The sequence below is a fragment of the Malus sylvestris genome, chromosome 10, assembly GCF_916048215.2.
Source record: "Malus sylvestris chromosome 10, drMalSylv7.2, whole genome shotgun sequence".
Lineage (NCBI taxonomy): Eukaryota > Viridiplantae > Streptophyta > Magnoliopsida > Rosales > Rosaceae > Malus > Malus sylvestris.
In genome coordinates this window covers 12,051,173-12,072,777 of record NC_062269.1, presented here as the reverse complement: position 1 = coordinate 12,072,777, position 21,605 = coordinate 12,051,173, and the positions used below count along the sequence as shown (strand labels likewise).

Sequence of the window (21,605 nt, the reverse complement as noted above, 5' to 3'; positions counted from 1 at the left end):
TGGTTTACCTTTAGGCTGGGCCTTTTGGTGCCGTAATGATTTTTTTCTCATAATGCATATGAAAACCTTTAACTTTGGTGCTTCTATGTTTGAAGCGAGAAACACTCTTATGTTGCTTTTACAATTTGATTAGTAGTTGTTGATTAGAATTACCTAATTCTTTTACTGAGAATTTGTTTTTACTTGCTCTGTCCGTTTTTCTTCATGTAAGTATATAGAAATTACATCGTGAAACTAATTAGAATTAGTCAACTTATGGATGTGTTGACATGTTTAAGTGGTGGTGCTTAAACTCAAAACATGCTAGAGTATATCTATCATTAATAATTAGTATCAAACTCAACGTTTCATTAAAGTCCAACCTGAGAGCTTTGTGGAAAGGAATGAAACTAGATCACACCATTTTATGTATGTTTTATTACATTGCTTATAACACAAGTCAATATTTTTTAAACGAGAGCAAAAGTCCATTATCTTGCCTTAAGTGTTGCTCAAATTGTTTTATCGAGTGAGATGTAGTTAACAAACGCAAAAAATTAACTCATGAAATCTAAATTATGATTCTTCATGTGGCCCTGTTGAGAAGTGTCTCCAATCTGATGGATATTGTACGACGGACAAATATTAGTTTTAGGTTGGATTTCAGGTTAATATATGTTATCCCAGGCGATGGAATCGCATCATGGGTTTCTATGTTTCCCTAAATAGATTTAATGAAAATGTTTTCCAGCATCTACAGGATCAGACATAGTGAATGAAAACTTTAATCTTCGGACTTTCTCATTATTGCAGTCTCTAATGATTTATTTAATCCTGTTACCCTATTGTTAGATCAACCAAAAGTGTCTTGGCCTGCTGTTATTATTTTGTGTTATATGCTTTCTTATTGTTAGATCGGTTGTGATTCTATATGATTCATGTTTCTCGGTGTAAAATTGTTCATGCAGTCTCGCTTTTGCATCTTATTAGTCAACCAAGGAGAATTTGAACGTTTTAAATCCTGATCATCTCTATTTCAGGCAATGCATCTTTTTTTTTCTAGCCTAAAAGTGTTTGATGCATGTCCTTTATGATGCATGACAACTATTTTCTATGTTTGTTGTTGATTAAGTACATGAAGTACAACTCAGTCTTGGATTGTTCAAAAGTATTTATTGTTTGAAATTAAGGGGTTAGACTATTAACTGTACGCTTTTCATCTTGCACAGTCTGCTGGTCTAAAGTGAATCAAACCTAAATGATTTGTTTCTTTCTATCAATTTTATGCATGCATGTCTTGCAATATTAATGGGGTAGAGGCGTGCATTAATTTTTATTGTTTGATGTTTGTTCTATTTTTGGCTTCTCTCCAATTATATATGTGTTTATATTTTGTCTTCCTCTTTCTCTAGTTTCTATTTTGATCATTGGGGTGCATTGTTCTTCAGTGGCATTCGCACGCGCCTGCGCTTCCGTCTTTACAACGGTTAGATTTATGTTCCTTTAAAGAACCATCACCTTTTTTTTTGTTTACTCTTTTCTCTGTTTACACGTTCGATCATCGATGCATGCTTTTTTGGATCATGGTAACGTCGTTATTCAATCTTTATGATGGTTTCCTTTATCGCAATGTTTTAGTAGTCATCATTCACTTTATTCATTCCTTTTCCACTCTGCACTAAGAAACGACGTTGTCTAAGGAAACAACTACAAATCAACTGTCTATATTCTTCATTATAATCTAAACATATTAGGATTATGTTTTTACTGTTATATTTACAATGTGTTTGTGGTTTTTAAGACCTCTTGCTTTAATGGGTTGTGGGGTACACTACTCAATTCATATGGTTAACATAATTGTTTTGCCGTCATATTGCTTTTATTAGAGAGTAAACAGCTGCCATGTGGCATTTCCCATTTATGTAGATTTATGTCTTGAAGAATATAGGTAGCTAGGAAGGCCACTGGAACTCAGCATGCCGATTTGTCTGCTTCTGTTGCTGTTATTAATCTTAGTGATTTGGTGTTGCAAGATGTTCCCACCACTTATGATGATGAATACAACAATACTTCAAGCTCTTTACTATTTTTAAACAATGGAAAAAACCATCCCCAAACATTTGCATCAATTTTTGAACAAAACATTCCCGTTGGTGGTGTTTTTACCTCACATTTGGTAGCTGGGACGAGTTCTCATCAAATTTCTATGCCCGTTTTCCTTGCTAACCGTGCCACTATGCATTGTCTGTTGGCCATAGATGCTTACATCATTGATTATGTTGCGAACTCACTCATTACTAGGTAGGCCACCTATCAGAAGAAAAAAAACAAAAGAGTATGCAATCTTTCGACATAACTTTCTTTGCATTTTCTTGCTGATTTCAAAATTTGAGTTTTCTCTGTTAATTAACTTATATCAATTGGTTTGATGTATGCTTCTATTAATCTTTGTTTTTATAGAGATTGATCCAGAATATGTTGATTTTGGATTAAGAAACTGCCAATGTGAGAACTGTAGTGCTCTATTTTGGTCTGCATAGCAGACAAAGAAGCATACTAAGCATGCTTCTTCTGTTTCTGCCCCGCAGTTTATTGCATGTTACATGAGTCAAAAAGTTCAATTCTCACGTGCTAAACCCACCCTCGCTTATTTTGATCATTTGTTAAACCCCACAAATTTTCGAGGCTTAGTTTAAAAAAAAAAATTAGATTGTATAATTCAATGATGGTGTTAACTTCAATGGGGGCCAAATTTGTTCCGTCGATCAACAAGGGTTGCGGTCTATATGTTTTTAAGATTAATGGTCAAGTGCATCATTTGATATGTTTTTTGTTGCCTCTAGAAGGCGACAATCCTAAATTTGCACATCTATACATTTATGTCACTCAAAATGAAGTCAGTAATCGTATCAGTTGTTTCAACATATCAGAAGCATCTGAAAAACTCAATCAACAGGTTATCGGTGGCCTCATCAACATGTTGGACATGTGTAATGAGGCCGTTCAGCTTTTTAGGCTCGCTAGGGATAAGATTGATGAAGGGTCCACAAGTCATTTACGTCTGTGTTTGTACAGTGCACAAGGCAACCGTGATGTGCAGCATAATCTACCAACATGTGACAAGATAGGTGGCTTGATAATTGGGGACATCGGCCAATTTCACATCGAAAAAGATATTGTTGCGGAGCATAGGACACATGGCCTACAGAGAATCACAAAGTTACATCCTAAGTACATGGCTCTCCAATAACCTCTTCTTTTCCCATACGGTGAAGATAGGTATAGGAAAATTCTTCCTTGAAATCCAAATTTTAAGGGGGGGGAACCAAAGAATGAGGAGTTTGATGAGGTTATGGCTTATCTAAACTGTAGATACTTATGCCCTTATGAAGCAATCTAGAGATTGTTACAATTTCACATTCATTTTAGAGAACCATCAGTTGAGAGGTTGTCTGTGCACATTCCATTTGACCAAAATGTTGTTTTTAGAAAGACCGATGATCTAAACTATGTTGTTAACCCGCCTAATCTTGAAAGCACAATGTTAACAAAATGGTTTCAAACCAATGTCCAAGACCCTGATGCACGTATGTTATCTTATGTTGAATTTCCTACCAAGGATGTTTGGAAAAATGATGAGAAACAATGGACCCGTAGAAAAAGACGTAGATATCTTGGTAAGGTTGCGTATATTCACCCTACTGCCGATGAATTATATTATTTGAGGTTGTTGCTGAATTACCAAAAAGGCAACTTTAGTTTTGACTATTTGAGGACTGTTAAAGGCGTTTTTGAACCCACATTTTGAGCTGCATGCACCTCGCTTGGTTTATTGGAGGATGATAGGGAATGGAATAGTGTTATGCTAGAAGCGGTTGTCACTGCGTCATCCTTTCAATTGAGGCAATTGTTTGTCACATTGGTTTTCTTTTATCATGTTGCTGATCTATTAGCTTTGTTTGAAACGCATTGGAAGACGATGTGCAATGACATTTTGAAAAACATGATCAATGCCTTTGGCTTGCAAGATGTCTCTAAATACCAAGATGAACATAGCAATTCACTTTTGTATGAGTTAGAAAAATTGTTTGCTGCTTCGAATAGTTCTTTGTCGAAGCATCACCTACCACATCCAAACAATTTGATGATGGATAGACTTACGAATAGGAGTTTGAAGGAAGAGTTGGATTATGATGCTGACTCACTAAAACATGAGCACTCGCTATTGATCAGCCAGTTAAATAGAGAGCAAAAATATGTATATGACAGTGTCATAGAAACAATTGACAACAACATATCTAGCCTGTTTTTTGTGGATGGTCATGGTGGGACAGGCAAAACTTTTTTGTGGACCACCATCATAGCTAGAATTGCCCCCCTTTTGCTTCCTGGTGGAAGAACGGCTCACTCTAGATTTAAAATTCCTATCGACGTCAAAGATTGTTCGGTTTGTGAAATTAAAAATGGGACTCATCTTGCAAAACTAATCACTGAAGCTGCTCTCATTCTTTGGGATGAAGCTCCCATGAATCATAAACGATGCATTGAAACTCTAGATAGATCCCTTTGTGATGCTCTTAAAGGGTCAAAACCAAGTTTTGACCATTTGCCGTTTGGGGGTAAGTCGATTATTTTCGGATGTGATTTCAGGTAAATTCTTTATGTTGTTCCAAACAGAAGTGTCACTGACGCTGTTGAAGCTTCATTGACGAGCTCATACCTTTGGCCCTATTTAACTATATTCTTTTTGAAGCAAAACATAAGGCTTTCGAAAAACAAGTTTGGACGAAAGGGAAAAACAAGAACTCGCTAATTTTGCAAAGTGGATATTAGATATGGGAAACAATACTGTTGCCAGGTCTTTGTCTTCAACTGATAAAGAAAGTTCTTGGGTTCAAATTTCAGAACAATTCCTTATCCATTTTGATGAAGATCCCATCAAAGCCATGATTTCAGCTGTGTATGCGAATTTTAAAAAGAATTTCCGATATGTGCCATTTTTGAAAGAAAGAGTTGTTGTGACACTACGAAATGATACAACGATTGACATAAACGATCTTATGTTGGGTATCGTACCCAGCGAAAGTCGTGCCTATCTTAGTTTTTATTCGATGTTTTCTTCAACGGAAAATTTAGATGTGCTTTATCTCAAAGAATTTTTGAACAACTTGATTTATCTGGTTTACCGCACCACAAGTTGGTTTTGAAAGTTAGCGCCCCAGTGATGTTGATCAGAAATTTAAACCAAAGTGGTGGGTTGTGTAATAACATGATTGGTTATCATGCAATTAAACGACAGAATTACACAAGCAAAAATCATAACGGGAAACAACATCGATGAAAGAGTTTATGTCCTTAGGATAATTACTTAATCATCTCAGCATAAATATCCATTTACTCTGAGAAGGCAACAATTCCCTCTAAAAAATTTGTTATGCAATGACAATCAACAAAAGCTAAGGACAATCATTGAAAATTGACAGGCTGTATCTGTCGCAGATTGTTTTTTCTCATGGACAACTATATGTTGCGTTGTCCAAAGTCACCTAAAAAAAGGGTCTCAAAATTGTTATTGCTTACGATAGCGACATGCCCTAATCATACAAAAAAATAGTTTATAAAGATGTTTTAAAACATTTACATGAAGTTATAAGTTTGCATTATTATTTTTTTTCCTTTTGTTTATTTTTGTACACATGACTCCACCATTACTTTGATAAATCACTTTATTCAGTTTTCAATTTAATTAGCTTTTGAATTTTTTATCTATCTAGATTAATGGAGGTGATGCCAATTCAATTTATGAAGCCATACCAGCCAGGAAACAAGCTCCAAATCAGGGTTTGCAGGATGTGGATCACAAAAAGCATCGAAGATGGTCCTCAGCCTACAAGTCTTGATTGTGTGTTTGTCGATAAACAGGTGAGACTTTTACACCTTTTTCCTTATCGTTAGATGCTAACACTTTTATGTATCCGAATGTGCACACCATGTTTTTAGTACAACAAAGTTTTGTGATCAAACATGCCTTAAAGTTCATGAACAAACTGCTCTATGCATTTCATTGCCCAATTATACATCACTTCCACATAATTAATGTTTGTCTAGTTTATTGTTTTGCTGGATTCAATCATAGGCCACAACATTAATTTTTATGGTGGGCCAACAGATTCATGCAAATGCACAAGAAATCAAAACTCCATCTTTTCCATATAATAGGATGGCTTACAATAAATTTCGTTGTTACAAAAAATAAAAATTCAGAGTGCGTCATGGACACTTTTGTTCTCTTTGCATTTCACTAAAGAGATTATATTTATTCTGTTTGAAGAAGATTTTTTAAATGTGCAAACGAAACTAAGTATAAACCATCAATTTTCATTTTCTTAATTTGTTTTCCTTGTTTTTTGACCCATAGAAATAAAATTAAAAGTGATTTTACAAGGTTGCTTCAATTGCTGCCAATTTGATTCTTAAAGCAATCTTTGTTGTTATGTTGCATATCATCTTAAATGCTATATTTGTAGCCACAATTGTGCTATCCTTACTGTTTACGAGATTCTTAAACCGCATGCGTTAAATGTTCTCCTGCTCATTTAGTAATCTGTCTGATTTTTATTTTCTCCTTCTAACAGAGGGATGCAATTCACGCGACCATGAATGCTCGAGACATCCAATTTTTTTTGGAGCATCTAAGAGTTAGCTATGCATATGAAATCAGCAAATTTCGCGTCGTTCATATCAGGCCATCAAGCAAGGTTATCCCTCATCCTGCCGTGGTTGACTTGAACAAAAATACCACAATCGTTCCCATTGACAAAACAACCCAGAAGATCCCAAATTAGTGGTTCCATTTGATTGAGCTTGATCAACTTCATAAAATAATTGACAAGGATGCTAAGGTTACAGGTAACAAATTTAATTTTAAGTGCTGCACCAAAATATGAAATCATCATTTTAATTTTATTGTTGGCTTCGGTGTGCACTCATTCCCACCACTGAACATCATTCGCATATGTATTTGGTTGCTTGACAGATGTGCAGTCGACTGAAGAAGCCACTATCCAAAACACAAGAATGCAAAGAAGAGAAATCTTAACCTGCAAAATATCAAGTAATTTCTGTTTACGTTAAGCTCTTATTACAATTTTCACATATGGGGCCGTATTTATGACGTATAAAAAACCATCACCTTTTTTTATTACTTACAGAGGCGAAACAATGGGGATCACCTTATGGGGAGAGATTGCAACAAGTTTTGAAGATAGCTAAATACAATCTCTTTTGTTATTTGTTGCTTTAACAAACCTTAAAGTGAAACAATACCAAGGTTATACCTCGACATGCTCTATTCAGCTGCTTAAAGCTTCAGTTTGTTGATTGTTTTGTTTTATCTGTAGGAAAACCTGTTCTTGGAAGCACGGGATCAACCGTTTGTGTTTTCAATCCGGACATTCCACAACTCTCCCAATACAAACAAAAGTAAACCGACAACCCTTCTTTAACAACTTTTGCGTTTATATTTCTTCAGTTGATCTTTCTCAGCCTAAACATGCTTGAAACAAGTTTGAGTGTCTAAGATCACATGTTTGAATCGTGCCCACCTCAGCTGAGATGTATGCGGGTCGTGCTGTCGGTGCTAATTATGAGTAAAAAAAAATGATTAATGAGTTGCTTTTACTTGATCCTGCCTTGCACAAGGTTAGTCTCTTTTCACCAACTTGTTAACAAAAATCACATTTTTTTAAAAATAGAATTTTAGTGGTGTGTTTTCCTTGACTATCTCTTGCTTTGTTTCTTTATTCATTTATATTCCATGTTTACTTGGTGATGGTTAAATGTCTTTGATTATTTAAAAACCCTGTGATTCCATAACAGAATGCAAGTTTCGCATACCAAGCAACTATCGTTGGATTCGATTTCACTAGGGGTTGGGTGCCCGTCCTACCATAAAACTGTCAAGAAAACGTCTGGATCATTTGAGTGCAACGAACATGGTTCCTTAAATAGATTACCCGAACCATGGTAATTTTCTTTTGCACCTATTTTACATCTGATTGTTTTGAATTCACTCTGATATACATATGGATGGGAGTCTGTCTAATTGATAGAAGTTTTTTAACACTCATGGATTTTTATTGGAAGTTATTTTTGTAAAGAAAGTGTTTGTGTAAAGAGGCATTGCCTTTTTGCTGCATTTGTTATTTTGTTAGAGAAATGGATTATATATAATGCTAATCCACTAGATTATGGTATTAATTTTTGTTATCTAGGAAGTTAATTCCCAATGTTAAAGAACTCTCCATAGCTATTTTCATAACAGAGCCACACTTCTTTTAGTCAAGTTTTCATTCTAAAGGTAGTGGTTACACTAATTGATGATAAACTTTTGGCTTATACATGTGATTTGCAAGCATGTAACATTATTGCATGATCAAGTTTAATTTGAAAGTTGGCTCCAGTAGAAATCGCCTAAGGGGTCAGGAGGTCTAGATAAAAGACATTGATTCCAAAAAAGTGATTTATTAATGTATTGAATTTTTTGTAAACAGGGGGAGGAAAGTGTACATCATGTATGTGTTTCGCTGTTGTCACTCCTTACATTTGTGGTTGAAACTATTTAAATAATTCCTTGTGTGCTGTGTTATCCAAAGTGGTGCATTGAGTCGTTAAGTATTTAGTTCAAGGCTTTCCAAAAGGGTATTTGGTGTTTGCAAAGTCATTTTGATGGAGTTTAATGTGGGTGCCCTTGATGATCATAAAGGGGCTGGACCGGAAGATGTGTGGGGTATGTATTTTGGTTGTTGCTTGCTGCAGATTTTAGAGGATTCCTTATTCAAGTATTTACACATGTTTATTAGTTTGGGATTAAACTTGTGGTGCACACCTTTGGAGTCGCATATTATTGTTAGAGTTTGGTAATTTAATTAATAGTGTGACTTTCTGTCAATATTATTCATGCATGGCCTGCATTACAGTGGTTCTACTGCATTTTTTGGATTGCTCACAAGATTGGTATTAGTAGTAATGGTTGCATAACATAAACATATCCAACCCTTACATAGGTTCAAAATCGATCTTATTATGGAAGATAACACGAATCAACACAACTTCCTCATGATAGGAAGGCATGTCAAAAAGATACTTCATGTTTCTTGCCACACTTTGGTGATAGATGATGAATATGAGGATCCTTTTATGGTGTCGATGACTCTGAAAATTTTGGTCGACGAGACAAAAAGATTTCAGCTCTCTTTTAGGAATCAAAATAATGACTTCAGGAAGATGGACTTCATCATTCATGGATTGCTTAAAGACCAACTGCCCTGGAACCCAGCAATTGCCTCAGTCAAACCACAAACGCCTGCAACCACCACAGGAAAACAAATTATGAATGAAGCGACCCCCGCCCCATTGACGCCTTCTCAGTGGCTAGATCAATAACCCCATTCCATTGCACCTGCCAAGACTTCAAAGAGAACGTTGTTCCTTGATCAAATCGACAAATCTAACAAGTAAAGTTTTCCTCTCGATTAATGTCCTCATGTGTAAATCTTAATAAATGTGCTTGCTTATCTTGAGTATACATATATGTTTTGCCACTTATGAAAAAATGTTAGCCAATCTTTTCGCACCACTCTTTCACATTCTTTTCCATGGCTATCACGTTTCTCTATGACCTTAGAAATTGTACCTTCATTCACAGCAAAAAACCTCGTAGTGAGCAAATAGAGACAACCAATTTTGCTAGAATTGCTAAAGATTTTCACAATCTGGTTGTCCCTAAGATTGAGCCCGCCGACAAAGAGTCGATAGCTGCACTTAGAACAAAGTCTCAAGCCAAAAAAACCAAAGATAGGTAAATTACAATTTGTTTTTCGTACGCACGCCTACATAATATCCGTTGTACCAATGTTTGTTAAACTATGATTTATGTTTTTTGCTATAGTGCAGAAGATGTCCGCTCGCAGAAAAAATGAATGACCACAGGCTCCGTGATCAGTTGCTACAAAGGCGCTCTCCATGTTTTTGGCTTTGAACATATGTGCTTGAAAACTTACTTGGTGAAATGACAACACAACAGTTTTTATGTTTTTTGTTATATGCTAAAACAGGTGCCCTGCCTGCAAGACATATATTTTGCCACCTTAAGTGCAAGGGAAAAATATGTGTGGACTGCATCTTGCTTTTATTTCTTTCGTTTCTTATGGAAACAGGCGTCCTGCATATTTTTTGCTTTGAACATTAATGCTTGAAAGCTTAGCTGCTGAAACAAGAACGAAACACATTTTATGTTTTTTGGTTTAACTGCTAAAACATGTGGTTGGCCTGCCAGACATATATTTTGCCATCTTAACTTCATGGACAATATATGTATAAAATGCATGTTGATTGTGTTCCTCAGGGAAACAAAGCATATTTTGCAACCACATATTTTGCAATCAACTCAGTTGAATGTATATAAAAGCCAAGCTACTTATCTTACCGACACCGTTCACTCATCTATCCCTTTGTTCATTCATGGTTATGTTGAATTTTTTCCAAGTTAAATGTGTCTTATTCATGTAGTTAAGATTGGTACATTCAAGTCCCGCAGCATTGCGCATCCAATTTACTAGTTTAATCTATACTAAAACTCAAAACACTCTGAAATACTGTTCATAAGCATAGTGTGCTTCTTGTTTTACCCTTGCTAAGTTTGCATTATTAGATTGTTGACATGGAGAAAAATGCCCCGCACTCATCTCTTTCCTCTTGATTTCTTCCTGCCTAGTCGTCTTCTTATTTTCCAATTAAAAATATTGTGCGACTCCTCCTCACCAAGCAGCCTTTTTGCTCCAGATCTTTCAAATTGAAATTCCTCCCTGATAGGATTTTTTCCACCTACAAAAGTAGGGATAAAAACACTTAAAATACTTGCAAGAGTACAAGGTAATTGTAGTATAATAGCTCAAGTAAGGTCGTTTCCACATGAATTGATTGAATAATTTCTATTTAAACTAATTCTTAATTAACTATTTAAAACAAAGTTTCAAAAATGTTGATTTTATGACCTAGAATATTAAAACGAATTTTAAATTAAAACAATTAAAGAAACCAATTTGAAAGGGAACAATTTTAGAAAATAATGATAAAAGGACAATAGGGTTCCGCCATCACCTTAACAATCTTATGTAGTTTTACCAATTACTTATGAATTACACATTGAAAGTTGGGTTTTCCTTATGCATATTCTACTTGTGGCACTAAGCTAGAACGTATATTAAACATGCAATCCTTATGTGGCATTCAGATCAAATATAAACATGCATAACTCATTACGTTTTGTGAAAACCCTTTAAAAAACCATGCAACCCCTAAGACGTGGCATTTGCCCTAGGTGAACTTACAACTATCAAACACAAGAAGCAATTCCGACCGAATTGCATCTGATTACTTATCTAAACATCCTAATGGTAGTTAAGCATTAAGATATAGAGACAGTTTAAACATACTGATTAATAATTTAAAATATGCATACATAACATCATAAGCAATTAAATAAAGACTACATATTCAAGCTAAGGCTCAAGGCATCGCTCTAGCAAACAAAAATTAATTACAAACAACCATAAAACAAAATATTGTTAAGAACATTGATGGAAAACACCTTGTAAATAAACTTGAATCGTTAAAGGCTCACTAAGCTGGATTCTCCAAAGTAGTTCGTGCGTGCCTAATGGCTAAAAAGCCTTATTTATACTACTACAAAATAAAATCTTACGTAGAAAAGGTCTTCTAAAACCTAGGAAACATAATAGAATAAAATAACTATGAAATAAAAGGTTTCTTATTTGAACAGAAATTTGGACTTCTCAAAAAATCAGATATTTGACCAACCAAATCAACTCCGATTTGATCTCAAAAAGTCTCTTTTTAAAGCTTGAGATGTCCCTAACAAATCCTCAGCAGGAATCTTCCTCAAAATAAGCCATCTTGACCTTCAAAATACCTAAAACGTCCAGAAAATGTCAATTTGGGAAATCTATGTGCTGGACCTTCTTTTCTTTGCCATGGTTAAACAGCTTAGTAGAAAAATTTGAAACTTTGACACAATCATTTTGAATGACTCACAAATATCCTCCAATTGGAATCACTTCAAAATACATCCGTTTAATCACTTTTTGCTCAAGAGGAAGTCGAATGTCCTATATTGAAAATATAATCCAAAGTATCAAAATCTCACAAAATAATCAATAAATTAATACTAAGATTAGGGTAAAATATATAGTACAATATGGACTCATCAAATACCCCCAAACTTAGCTTTTTGCTTGTCCTCAAGCAAAACAAAACTCAAAAACAAATATAAAAACTAACAAACTTGAAACTTAAACATAAATTAACTAAAACAAAATTTTCGCCTTCAAGTTGCTAGCCATAGAAAACATTAAAAATCATAATATCTTTTCAAAAGTTCCAACTAATCTCACTATAGAGTCTAAGCCATTCATAATCAATTAGAAAAGAATTCATGAACTTCCTTTGGTGTAAAGTGAACCAACATAGTTAAAGAAGCTCAACTAAAGACACTTACCAATCGTCTTCTTTATTTGATACATACTAACTTGATATATATTTTCTTCTTCTTCTTCTTTTTCTTTTTTTTTTTCAATTTTTTTTTAGTAATAGCGGTGGTCGTGCAATGTACTTAAGCTTTCGATCCAACTAACCACCTTGCCTCATGCCAAGACTCTACCCTTTGATGCAAGAATCACTATTGATCAGGCAGAACTGGCCCGGTTACTAAGCAAAGTCTCGGATAGAACAATTATTACTTTATTGATAACAACAATTAACTTAACTTTACTTAGAACAAAAAAATTTTAAAATTACTTAGACGAAAAGTAAGTTTTCCAATCTCACTTCCCACAAACCATGTTGGTGTGAATGTGCAAATTTTCTAAGTGTAACTCATGAATTGGTGTCTAGGCAACGATAAATAGAAAAGACTCCACTATGGGATTAACCTTCACTATGTCAATTTATTCCAACATTTAAAATAAATTATGGATATTAACTTAAAACGAATGAATTTTTTTTTTAATTGACTCAAAAATTAAAAACCTAAAAATTCTTATCTCCCACCCCCAAACTTAAATCATTGTCCTTAAAGTGGGAAAAGAAAACTAAAATAAACTTTAACTTGATTACAAAGAATACGACGCAATAGAAATAAAACTTGGAAAATAAAATTTAAAAAAAAACATAAAATAAACATAATGCAAAAAAAAGAAACAAAAGAAAAACTAAATTAAAAATAAGGCGGACTGGAGCGGGGAAAGGCGCTAAACAAAACAGAAAAATAAGGCAGAAATTTTCCAGGCGCTGGGGTCGAACTCGTAACCAGTCACGTGCGATCACGCTCGAGCCCAACAGCAAGAAGGCTCTCCCCTTTTCCCTCAAACCTAAAATCAAAACCGAAACACCCAGGACCCAGCCCTCATCACTTCTACTCCTCGCGATGTGTTCTCAGCCAAAACCCAGAAGCACCCGCTAAACGCACAGCACCGAGTTCCATTGAGTCCACTGCGCTTGCAAACGGAGTTGCTGGCATGCTGAAACTTTGAGAGTCCAAAAGGTAAACCCTCGTCCGAATTTCTTTGATGTTGATCTACACCGCTCAGTTGGAGAGAAAAATAACACATGCATGCTCTCATCTGTGCGCAGGAAAACTCGAGTGACAGAGAACTGAAGCATCGATTTGTGGTTCTGATCTCCACGATTTTCAGATCCAAAAGGAAGGTACATAGCCGACAACCCCCAAACTTTATGTAAAACAATTATTTTATTAAACTGTGAGAGAGAATGAGTGAAAGAGGGTCCAGCGGTATAGAGGTCAGAATTCAGACTCCAGTTCGCATTCCTTTTAAATTTCTGCACTTTAATGTTGATCTTGAATGCAAAGCTGTGATGAATGGATGGTTGAATGCGTTCTGAGGTGAGTGGATGAATGCTGCTGAATGCATGATTCAGCCGATTCCCGTATTTGATTCAAATTCAACCTGCATAAAATCACAAAATAAAATTGCACTAGAATAAATTCCAAATAAAATACTTATTAACTAAAAAAAATATTCTGTTTTTGTGTTTTTGTGTTTTTGAATTTTCTGAATTTTTTTAATCTTTTAAAAAAAGAATATGAGGAAGAAAATAAAATAAACGCAAATAAGAATAAAAGAGTTAGAAAAATTGGGTTGGCATACATGTCTCAGTTCTCAGTTTCATAATGTTATAGCATACATACTATTCTTCTTCTTGTTCTCTGTCTAAGAATTTCACATCAACAGCATCTCCCTATAACCAGCCTAACCTAGGAGCTTGGTTTTGATTCAAGCTTTCCGACGGTAATTGGACGATTCCTCCGACGCCCACCATCAAGGTTAGTCTGAAACGATTCCTACCTTATTGACCAGCCTATTGCATCTCAAAATCTGCTTTAAATTTGTGTTTTAGTATAACTGGGTTTAGAAAAAAATTTCATGATTTTGTCTAATCCAATTTAACAAATAGATTCTTTATAATCTGAATTTAGAAAATTATTGTCATTCAAATTTGTTTTACATCTGATTCAGTTGGATTTTGGGGTTGTGTTTTAGTGTTTCCTGGCCTGAGTTGTATATAACGAAAAAATAGTGATTTTTGTGTCCTAAAGAGTACATCATGGTCATAGACACAAGTCTGATATTATCAAGTAAGATGCCAAGTCCTCTTGCATTCATATAATTACATTTTTGAGCTGCTTTTCTGGGTTTTTGTTGATTTGTTTGCTTATTTAGTATATACAAGAAGAGATGATGACACCGCCACTAACATTATCAATTTATGCATGAAAACGTAACACTGGGGCCAATCTAACATTTATTTTGAGCACATCATATCAGCAAAATAATAAAACATATGACAGTGGGGTTTTTCCAAGTCAATTTTTGTTGGCATATTGTTCATGTATGATTTGATAAATGCAAGTGCTTTTGGCATTTTATGACAAAGAAGAAGAATAGTATGTATGCTATAACATTATGAGTCAGAGAATTGAGACATGTGAATTGTATGGAGTTAAGCAATAGTTATGCGAGACGTGTGAATTTTATGGGGGTAAGCAATAATTATATGACTTTTTTTTTTTTGCTAAGAAGATTGTGTAACTTTTTGATATATTGTTCATTACGAAGAAAGTGTAATATATGATCTCTAACTATTCGACTTTGTTCCAAGCAATATTGTTTGGTGAAATAGTTGTGTTAAGATATTGGAGAAAATTAAAAATATTTAAAATTCATCTTGAGGAGGTTCTCATTTTCCAGGTGAAATCCAAATCCGATCAAGTCCGTCAAAAAATCACCCCGTACGCAACGGATTGGAAGTTTCTTGAATGCGCCTTTGATTGAGGCCCACTATCCTCGTTTGAACAACTTCACATTCATAGTGACCGACTCACCAATTGTAAATTTCAGCTCAGCCGTCACCTTCTTTTTCACGGCAATGGAATTCATTGCTGAACAAGGCAAACATGCCCACAGTGGCTCTTCCACTCTGATCCTGGTCAGTTCAATTTTCTAGGTCATTGGTTACTCATTTCTTTTGCCTGTTTGGTTGCTGAGAAAGTGCAGGAAATTTCAGCTCTTTAATTTAACTAAATCCTGGGTTTGCAGCCAGCTTTGTCGATTGGAAATGTGGGGCAGCTTGCGGTGGACCTTCTAGTTGCATCAATTAAAGCAGAGAGAGTTGGGTATTTGGACACTCCATTTGTGCTTCCTTGTGTCGGTAACGATGCCTATGGGCCTGTTCCTAATGGGGAACTTGCTCTCCCTCTTGAAGGTTCTAACTCCTTTGCTTCTCTTTTAGCTTGTTTAGCTTGTTAGTTCAATTTTTTGATTGAATTTTCAATTGGGTATGCAGCTTATGATTCATCTTCCAATGCAATGTCTCTAATCCAACAAAGGTCCCCTGTTGTAAAGGTAAGCTGCACATTTGGGATTCCCATTTGGTAGTAAATTGGAAAAAAGACCCCGAAAACTATAAGTTTCGTAGAAAAACACTTCAAGAGATCAATTGGAGATAAAATCGTCCTGTATCCACTTGTCGTCATCTAATATATTTCTAGTTGTGAAGAGGGTAATGATAACCACACACCAAACAACATGCAGGATTAAACATAGGTTTGTAGTTGTGTGGTTATCATTTTCGTTGTGAAATTCCTTTGGTTTCACTATAAAGTTTTGAGTTTGAAGGGGTTTTCTTGAAGTGTAATCTTATCAAGGAATTGCATGTGAGATGCCCCTACTTTGAGTTGTTTCTGTTGTTTCAATTTTTTTGTTGTAGTGCTCTACTGTGGAATTGAAGGTTTTAAATTGGTAAATTCTAAACAGGGAAGGATGATTGAATTTGCTAAATGTGTGGCTGATTATGTTGCTGCTAGTGGAAAGAAGAAAGTTGTTGTGCTCTCGAGCTTGGATTTTGGGAGGTGGCAGAGAGTTGATATGTCAAGGTATAAAGAGGATGGTTCTTGTTTATGTCGGCTGTTTTGAAATTTTGAAGTTCTTTTTAATGGGCATGAGATAGTGATTAAGTCAGCTTAGAGCCCAGACAACTAAGCATTTAACGCGCCTGGTTTAATAAATTCCTTAATATTTGTAATGCATCAACTAGGGAAGAGAATATATGGAAATGTAACTGATTGGATGATTTATTAGTTATTACACGGACATATTTCAATTCTCAACCCAATAAGCTCGGGAATTGATTTAGGTAGTAGTTACATTTTTGATATTCCAAAGGAAGAGAATGATAAATACTGATATATTATTAAGACTATTTAGTTACAAACATTTTTGAGCTCATTTCGAACTAAAACTACTTCGTTCTTTCTCTCACTTTCTCACCCACTCCCGTTTTCATATTATGTAACTTTTACTTCATACAATTTGATTAATGATACTGGAGAAATTATTCTTCAGTTAAAGTTTATTTCAAAATAAAATTCCTAGATAATGTTACTTTTAAGAGTTGTACCAAGAACTAGGAACTGATCTGGAAACAAAACATTTCCACCTTTAAACATGCATATCTAGTCTTAAAAGATAATAATTTGTTTTTGAACTCTGTCGTTTGGATAATGATTCAGTTGGGAACTTGGGATCAGGAAGCTTGGTGGCCTGTAGTTTCTGTTATGTGCTTCTTTGAAATGACGATTTATCTTTTCGCAACATACCAGTGGTTTGCAGATGCATTACCTGTCTACCACCAATTCAGATGGAACAGATGATTATTGTGAACAGCTTGGGTGGAAAAGACTGCAGGAATATAACCCCACTCAGAAGGCCTGGAAGTATCTCAGTACATTAGCTGAGGGCAATGCTGTGCCGGAGGACATCTTGCCCTTTGAAGGCGAACTAGAAGAAGAAGAATATTACTACCCGAGCTTGCCATTCGCAGCACTTTTTTCTTGTCTCAAGGTATTCTCTGGGAAGCATACCTAAGAGCAAAATGTGAAAGTGGCCAATTGTTTCCAAACACAGGGAGTCCCCTATGTTATGGAATAATTGTGTCCATGCCTACTGATTGCTATCAATTCTTGTTGAATTGCTCACCCACACATGAGAATCTTTAATTACAAGACTCCTTGTTTTATTTTTTCTATTTCTGAATCAGGCCAAAGGATTGAAGGTTACCTGCTTATTATGCTACTGCTCAGAAGGAGACAACATACCTGATGCTTTCCATTTGGCCGAGGCAGCATGCAAACTTCTGGGATTGAATCCCAGTAATTTCCATGGTTAGTTTCTTTTCTTTGAATAGCTATATTATTTCGCTGATTAAAGGCCTTTGTTTGAGATGAAGTTTTGTCATGTCCATATTCTTTCATTTTCTAAAGCCCTATTGTTTGGTTTGCTTGGTACTCTTTAAAGTGGAGTCCCGATACGTTCTCATCATTCTTCAAAGGAAATATAGCAATGTTTTTTAGTCTGTTATTCTATGCCCTTTGCACAAATTGTGTGGTCGAGAATACTTTAGGCATAGATATTCGTAGTATGTGCACATCGACTTCCAGAAAGCCAATCATGATTTGTTTTTCTTAACGTCTTATCTTGTTGTTTCTTCCGATGGTTAGATTAGGTTATGGGTTATCTTGTTGTCGAAGAATGGTTAGCGCATGATTTCAGTCCCAGTTCCATGCAATTGGGTAATATACTCTATCCCACATCAGATATAGGACAGGGAAATGTAGAAGAAAATGGATCGGGTGGATGGGGCGAGGATGGGATAACCATATTCCCAATAGGGCTGGGAAGCGAAATGCATGATCGTGATTTGCTCTGTGTCGATCCCATATAATTATGATTATTTTTTCCATTGTTTCTCTTTTTCTCCCTTAAACCTGATTTGGTTAATGCATTCATGTTAGAGGTGTACTCATCTTTATTGATGATTTTGCGCAGGCAACAATGATAAATGGGTTATTCCATGTTCTTGGAAGACTCTGTATGGACCACCGGCCGATGTGTCCCTCTTTTAGTTAGTTTCCTCTGACCTGGGCTAACATCTACAACACTGCAACGACGTGGTACCGCCTTGTTTCGGCTCCCTTTTTCTGAAGCTCTCTTAAAAAATTTGTTGGTAAAGAAATGGATATGGGGTAAACTGCCATTTCCCCCTGAATTATCACTTCATTGTCAATTTCCCCCTCGAACTATTTATTCAGTCTGTAATTTTCATCTGAAATGATTTATAAGTTTGATATTCTTATTTTGCATGTATAAGTTTCAAATTTTAAAACTTAAGTGCGGATAGAAGATAAATTTCTTACGATGTTAAAACTTCTTAAGTGCATATAAAATTGCTAATCAATTTTTTAATAACATTGTTCTTAAGCCAAATTCCTAACGAAAACACTTTTAACACTCAACAATGGGATATTGACTGGAGTAAGCTTCTTAGGCATCGACTGGATTTTTTCTTTGGGTTCATAAATTAATTGAAATTAAACAAAACAAAAAGTTTGATTCTTACAACCTTTTTCGATAATGTGTCCAGAACCTTTTTCAATAATGTGTCTAGCTTAAGAATCCATTTACAAGCTTGAGAGTGATTTGTCTGATTTTACAATTAAGGAAAGTATCATTCTCTAAGAATCCGTTTAAAGGCACTATCATACTCAGCAGTATTAAATACATGTAAGTATTATAACCAATGTACACATTCGGATTGAAGGGAATTTGGATGGAAACTTTGATTCGGACAATACGTTACCCTTTTTTCTTTTTCTTTAATGGATGGAAATACAAATAGAATCGCGTACCCCTGGATCTTGGATACACAATCAGAACGAATCAAATGGAATGATTTATGGTGCAACCATCGCAACCATACATAATTATATCATAGTTCCATTTGCATTAGGTGAGAGTACCAATTTTCAATTGGCAAATTTCCATTATATGCGTCCATGAAGTTTTCGTTAATCTTGATTCACATCACATGAACCTTTTAAAATGGGTAAATTACATAGTAACCCTTTAAGTTTGAGGTCTATTACAACCACATACAACATCTTTAAAACATTTTACTTTCATACCTCAAGTACTATTTTATTTCAATATAATATATCCGTTAGATGTTCTATCCATTAATCTGTTAAATGCTAATGTGGCTGCTACATTTGTGCCACGTGGCCAATTTTTTTTTTTTTTAAACCTAAATCTTCTAAATAAATTTATAATTAAAAAAAAAAAAAACCAAACCCCACTTCGTCTTCCCTCCCCTCCCCCCTCCCAAAAAAAAAACCCAACCTGCAACCTGCAACCCAGAAGAAGAAGAAGAGAGGGAAAAAAAAAAAAAAAACCTCATCTTCATCTTCCCCGACCCCTTTCCTTGCAACCCACCCCTTTCTTCCCCCCTCCCGTCTTTCCCAAACCCACAGCACTCATCCTCCACGTCCTCCTCCACACCCACCCTCTTCCCTCTTCTACACACCTCACTCCTTAAATCCATACCCATTGGGGAAGATGAGATTTGGGTTGCAAGGAAAGGGAGATAGGTTTTTTTTTTTCTTTTCTTTTCTGGGTTGCAGGTAGTGTGAAGTAGACTTGGCATTCGTGTCGTGTTTTCCGTGTTCGTGTCGTTTTCGTGTCATACCCGATATCTTAACGGGTCGTGTCGTGTAACACCCGTTAAAATAAACGGGTATAATGACCCGACCCGAAATCGACCCGATAATATTAACAGGTAATATGACCCGACCCGTTACCCGTTAAGGAAAATATATTTTAAACCAATAAATAATCAAATGAAAAATATAATACTAAATAAGTATATACATTCCATATTATCACATCCAAAACATAAAAACGCAATTTTGTTTTTAAGTATATTTTCGCTTACCTAAAGTTTTTAATAGTTTTTTAATTAATGTAGAAGTGTAAAAAAATATAAAAATATATATATACACACTCGTAATGACAAGCTTTATAACTTTCATGAAGAGCTTAACTTCGAAATTCGCCACTATAATCATATAAATCATAGATCAAAATTTAACCGTTGATTGTTGTTTACATTTATGCTTCATTGTTCTCATCAAATTTCGTTTTTTTAGATTTTCTTTTTTGAAAACATGATCTATTAGAGGGTGCAGGTAGATGAACTGTTTGGATCGTTGATATTATATTTAGAGTTCTACGGTTAGTGAAAATATTGCTTGATGTTTATAAAGTTTCTACAAATTATATGACATTGACTCATATTTCAGTTAACCGTAAATATCGAAACGTGATATCATCTTCTTACATTCGCCAGATGATCATGTTTTCAAAAAATAAAATTTTAAAAATGAAATTCAGTCATAAGAATAAAGTGTAAATAATAATTGACGGTTAAATAAATTTAAGGTTTCACTTCTACAAAATTATCTATTGCTGGCGGTCCAAAAACTTTTTTCAACAATCCAACCGTCAAACTTATTTGTACACATTCCAAGATTGCATACGTAAAAAATGGTAAAAAACAAACATTCAAAGATTACGTAACGGAACAAAAGTTTTCGACGGTTATAAACGAAAAATCACAATTTAACGGTTATTTTAGCTCCAATTTTGATGATTTTTTACAAATACACTCCTCGACCCTATAAGAATGTAATGAATAAATTTGATCTTTAATTTAAAGTATTTACACTACTGGATACCACAAAAACTTATTTTATACTTAATAGAAGTATAATATTAACTCTAAGTGTTTGTTTAATCTACCGTTTTGACGCAATATGCATTCTACGAAACTTTTTTCAACGATCCAACCGTCAAAGTTATTTGTACATATTTCGAGATCGCATACATAAAAAATCGTAAAAAACAAACATTCAGAGATTACATAATGGAACAAAAGTTTTCGACGGTTATAAACGAAAAATCACAATTTAACGGTAATTTGAGCTCCGATTTTGATGATTTTTTACAAATACACTCCTCGACCCTATAAGAATGTAATGAATAAATTTGATCTTTAATTTAAAGTATTTACACTAGTTGATACCACAAAAACTTATTTTATACTTAATAGAAGTATAATATTAACTCTAAGTGTTT

At 34.9% G+C, this 21,605-nt stretch overlaps 1 protein-coding gene and 2 pseudogenes across 2 annotated transcripts; all 3 read left to right on the top strand.

The window, feature by feature from the left end:
* Positions 1-1,091: 1,091 nt before the first annotated feature.
* On the top strand, positions 1,092-7,282 carry LOC126584234 (uncharacterized; annotated as a pseudogene).
* A 95-nt stretch (positions 7,283-7,377) lies between these two features.
* On the top strand, positions 7,378-10,466 carry LOC126587771 (uncharacterized; annotated as a pseudogene).
* Positions 10,467-13,353: 2,887 nt separating this feature from the next.
* On the top strand, positions 13,354-18,775 carry LOC126587769 (uncharacterized). 2 transcript variants are annotated; one of them, XM_050252840.1, is made up of 10 exons: positions 13,354-13,600; positions 13,690-13,764; positions 14,310-14,401; positions 15,327-15,564; positions 15,675-15,840; positions 15,922-15,980; positions 16,392-16,510; positions 17,237-17,477; positions 17,674-17,797; positions 18,462-18,775. In XM_050252840.1, exons 4-10 carry the CDS (start codon positions 15,505-15,507, stop codon positions 18,536-18,538), a joined length of 846 nt encoding a protein of 281 aa, XP_050108797.1. In that variant the 5' UTR covers positions 13,354-13,600; positions 13,690-13,764; positions 14,310-14,401; positions 15,327-15,504; the 3' UTR covers positions 18,539-18,775. The 2 variants fall into 2 exon arrangements, with proteins under 2 accessions (XP_050108797.1, XP_050108798.1); XM_050252841.1 differs by lacking the exon at positions 14,310-14,401.
* The last annotated feature ends 2,830 nt before the right edge of the window (positions 18,776-21,605 follow it).

What these genes read in the sequence shown, in the direction of transcription:
- LOC126587769 (XM_050252841.1), top strand. Translation starts at nt 15,505, where the DNA reads ATGGAATTCATTGCTGAACAAGGCAAACATGCCCACAGTGGCTCTTCC. An exon ending in ACTTGCTCTCCCTCTTGAAG is followed by an intron (nt 15,841 to 15,921) that starts GTTCTAACTCCT and finishes TTGGGTATGCAG; the next exon opens with CTTATGATTCATCTTCCAAT. An exon ending in CACTTTTTTCTTGTCTCAAG is followed by an intron (nt 17,478 to 17,673) that starts GTATTCTCTGGG and finishes TTTCTGAATCAG; the next exon opens with GCCAAAGGATTGAAGGTTAC.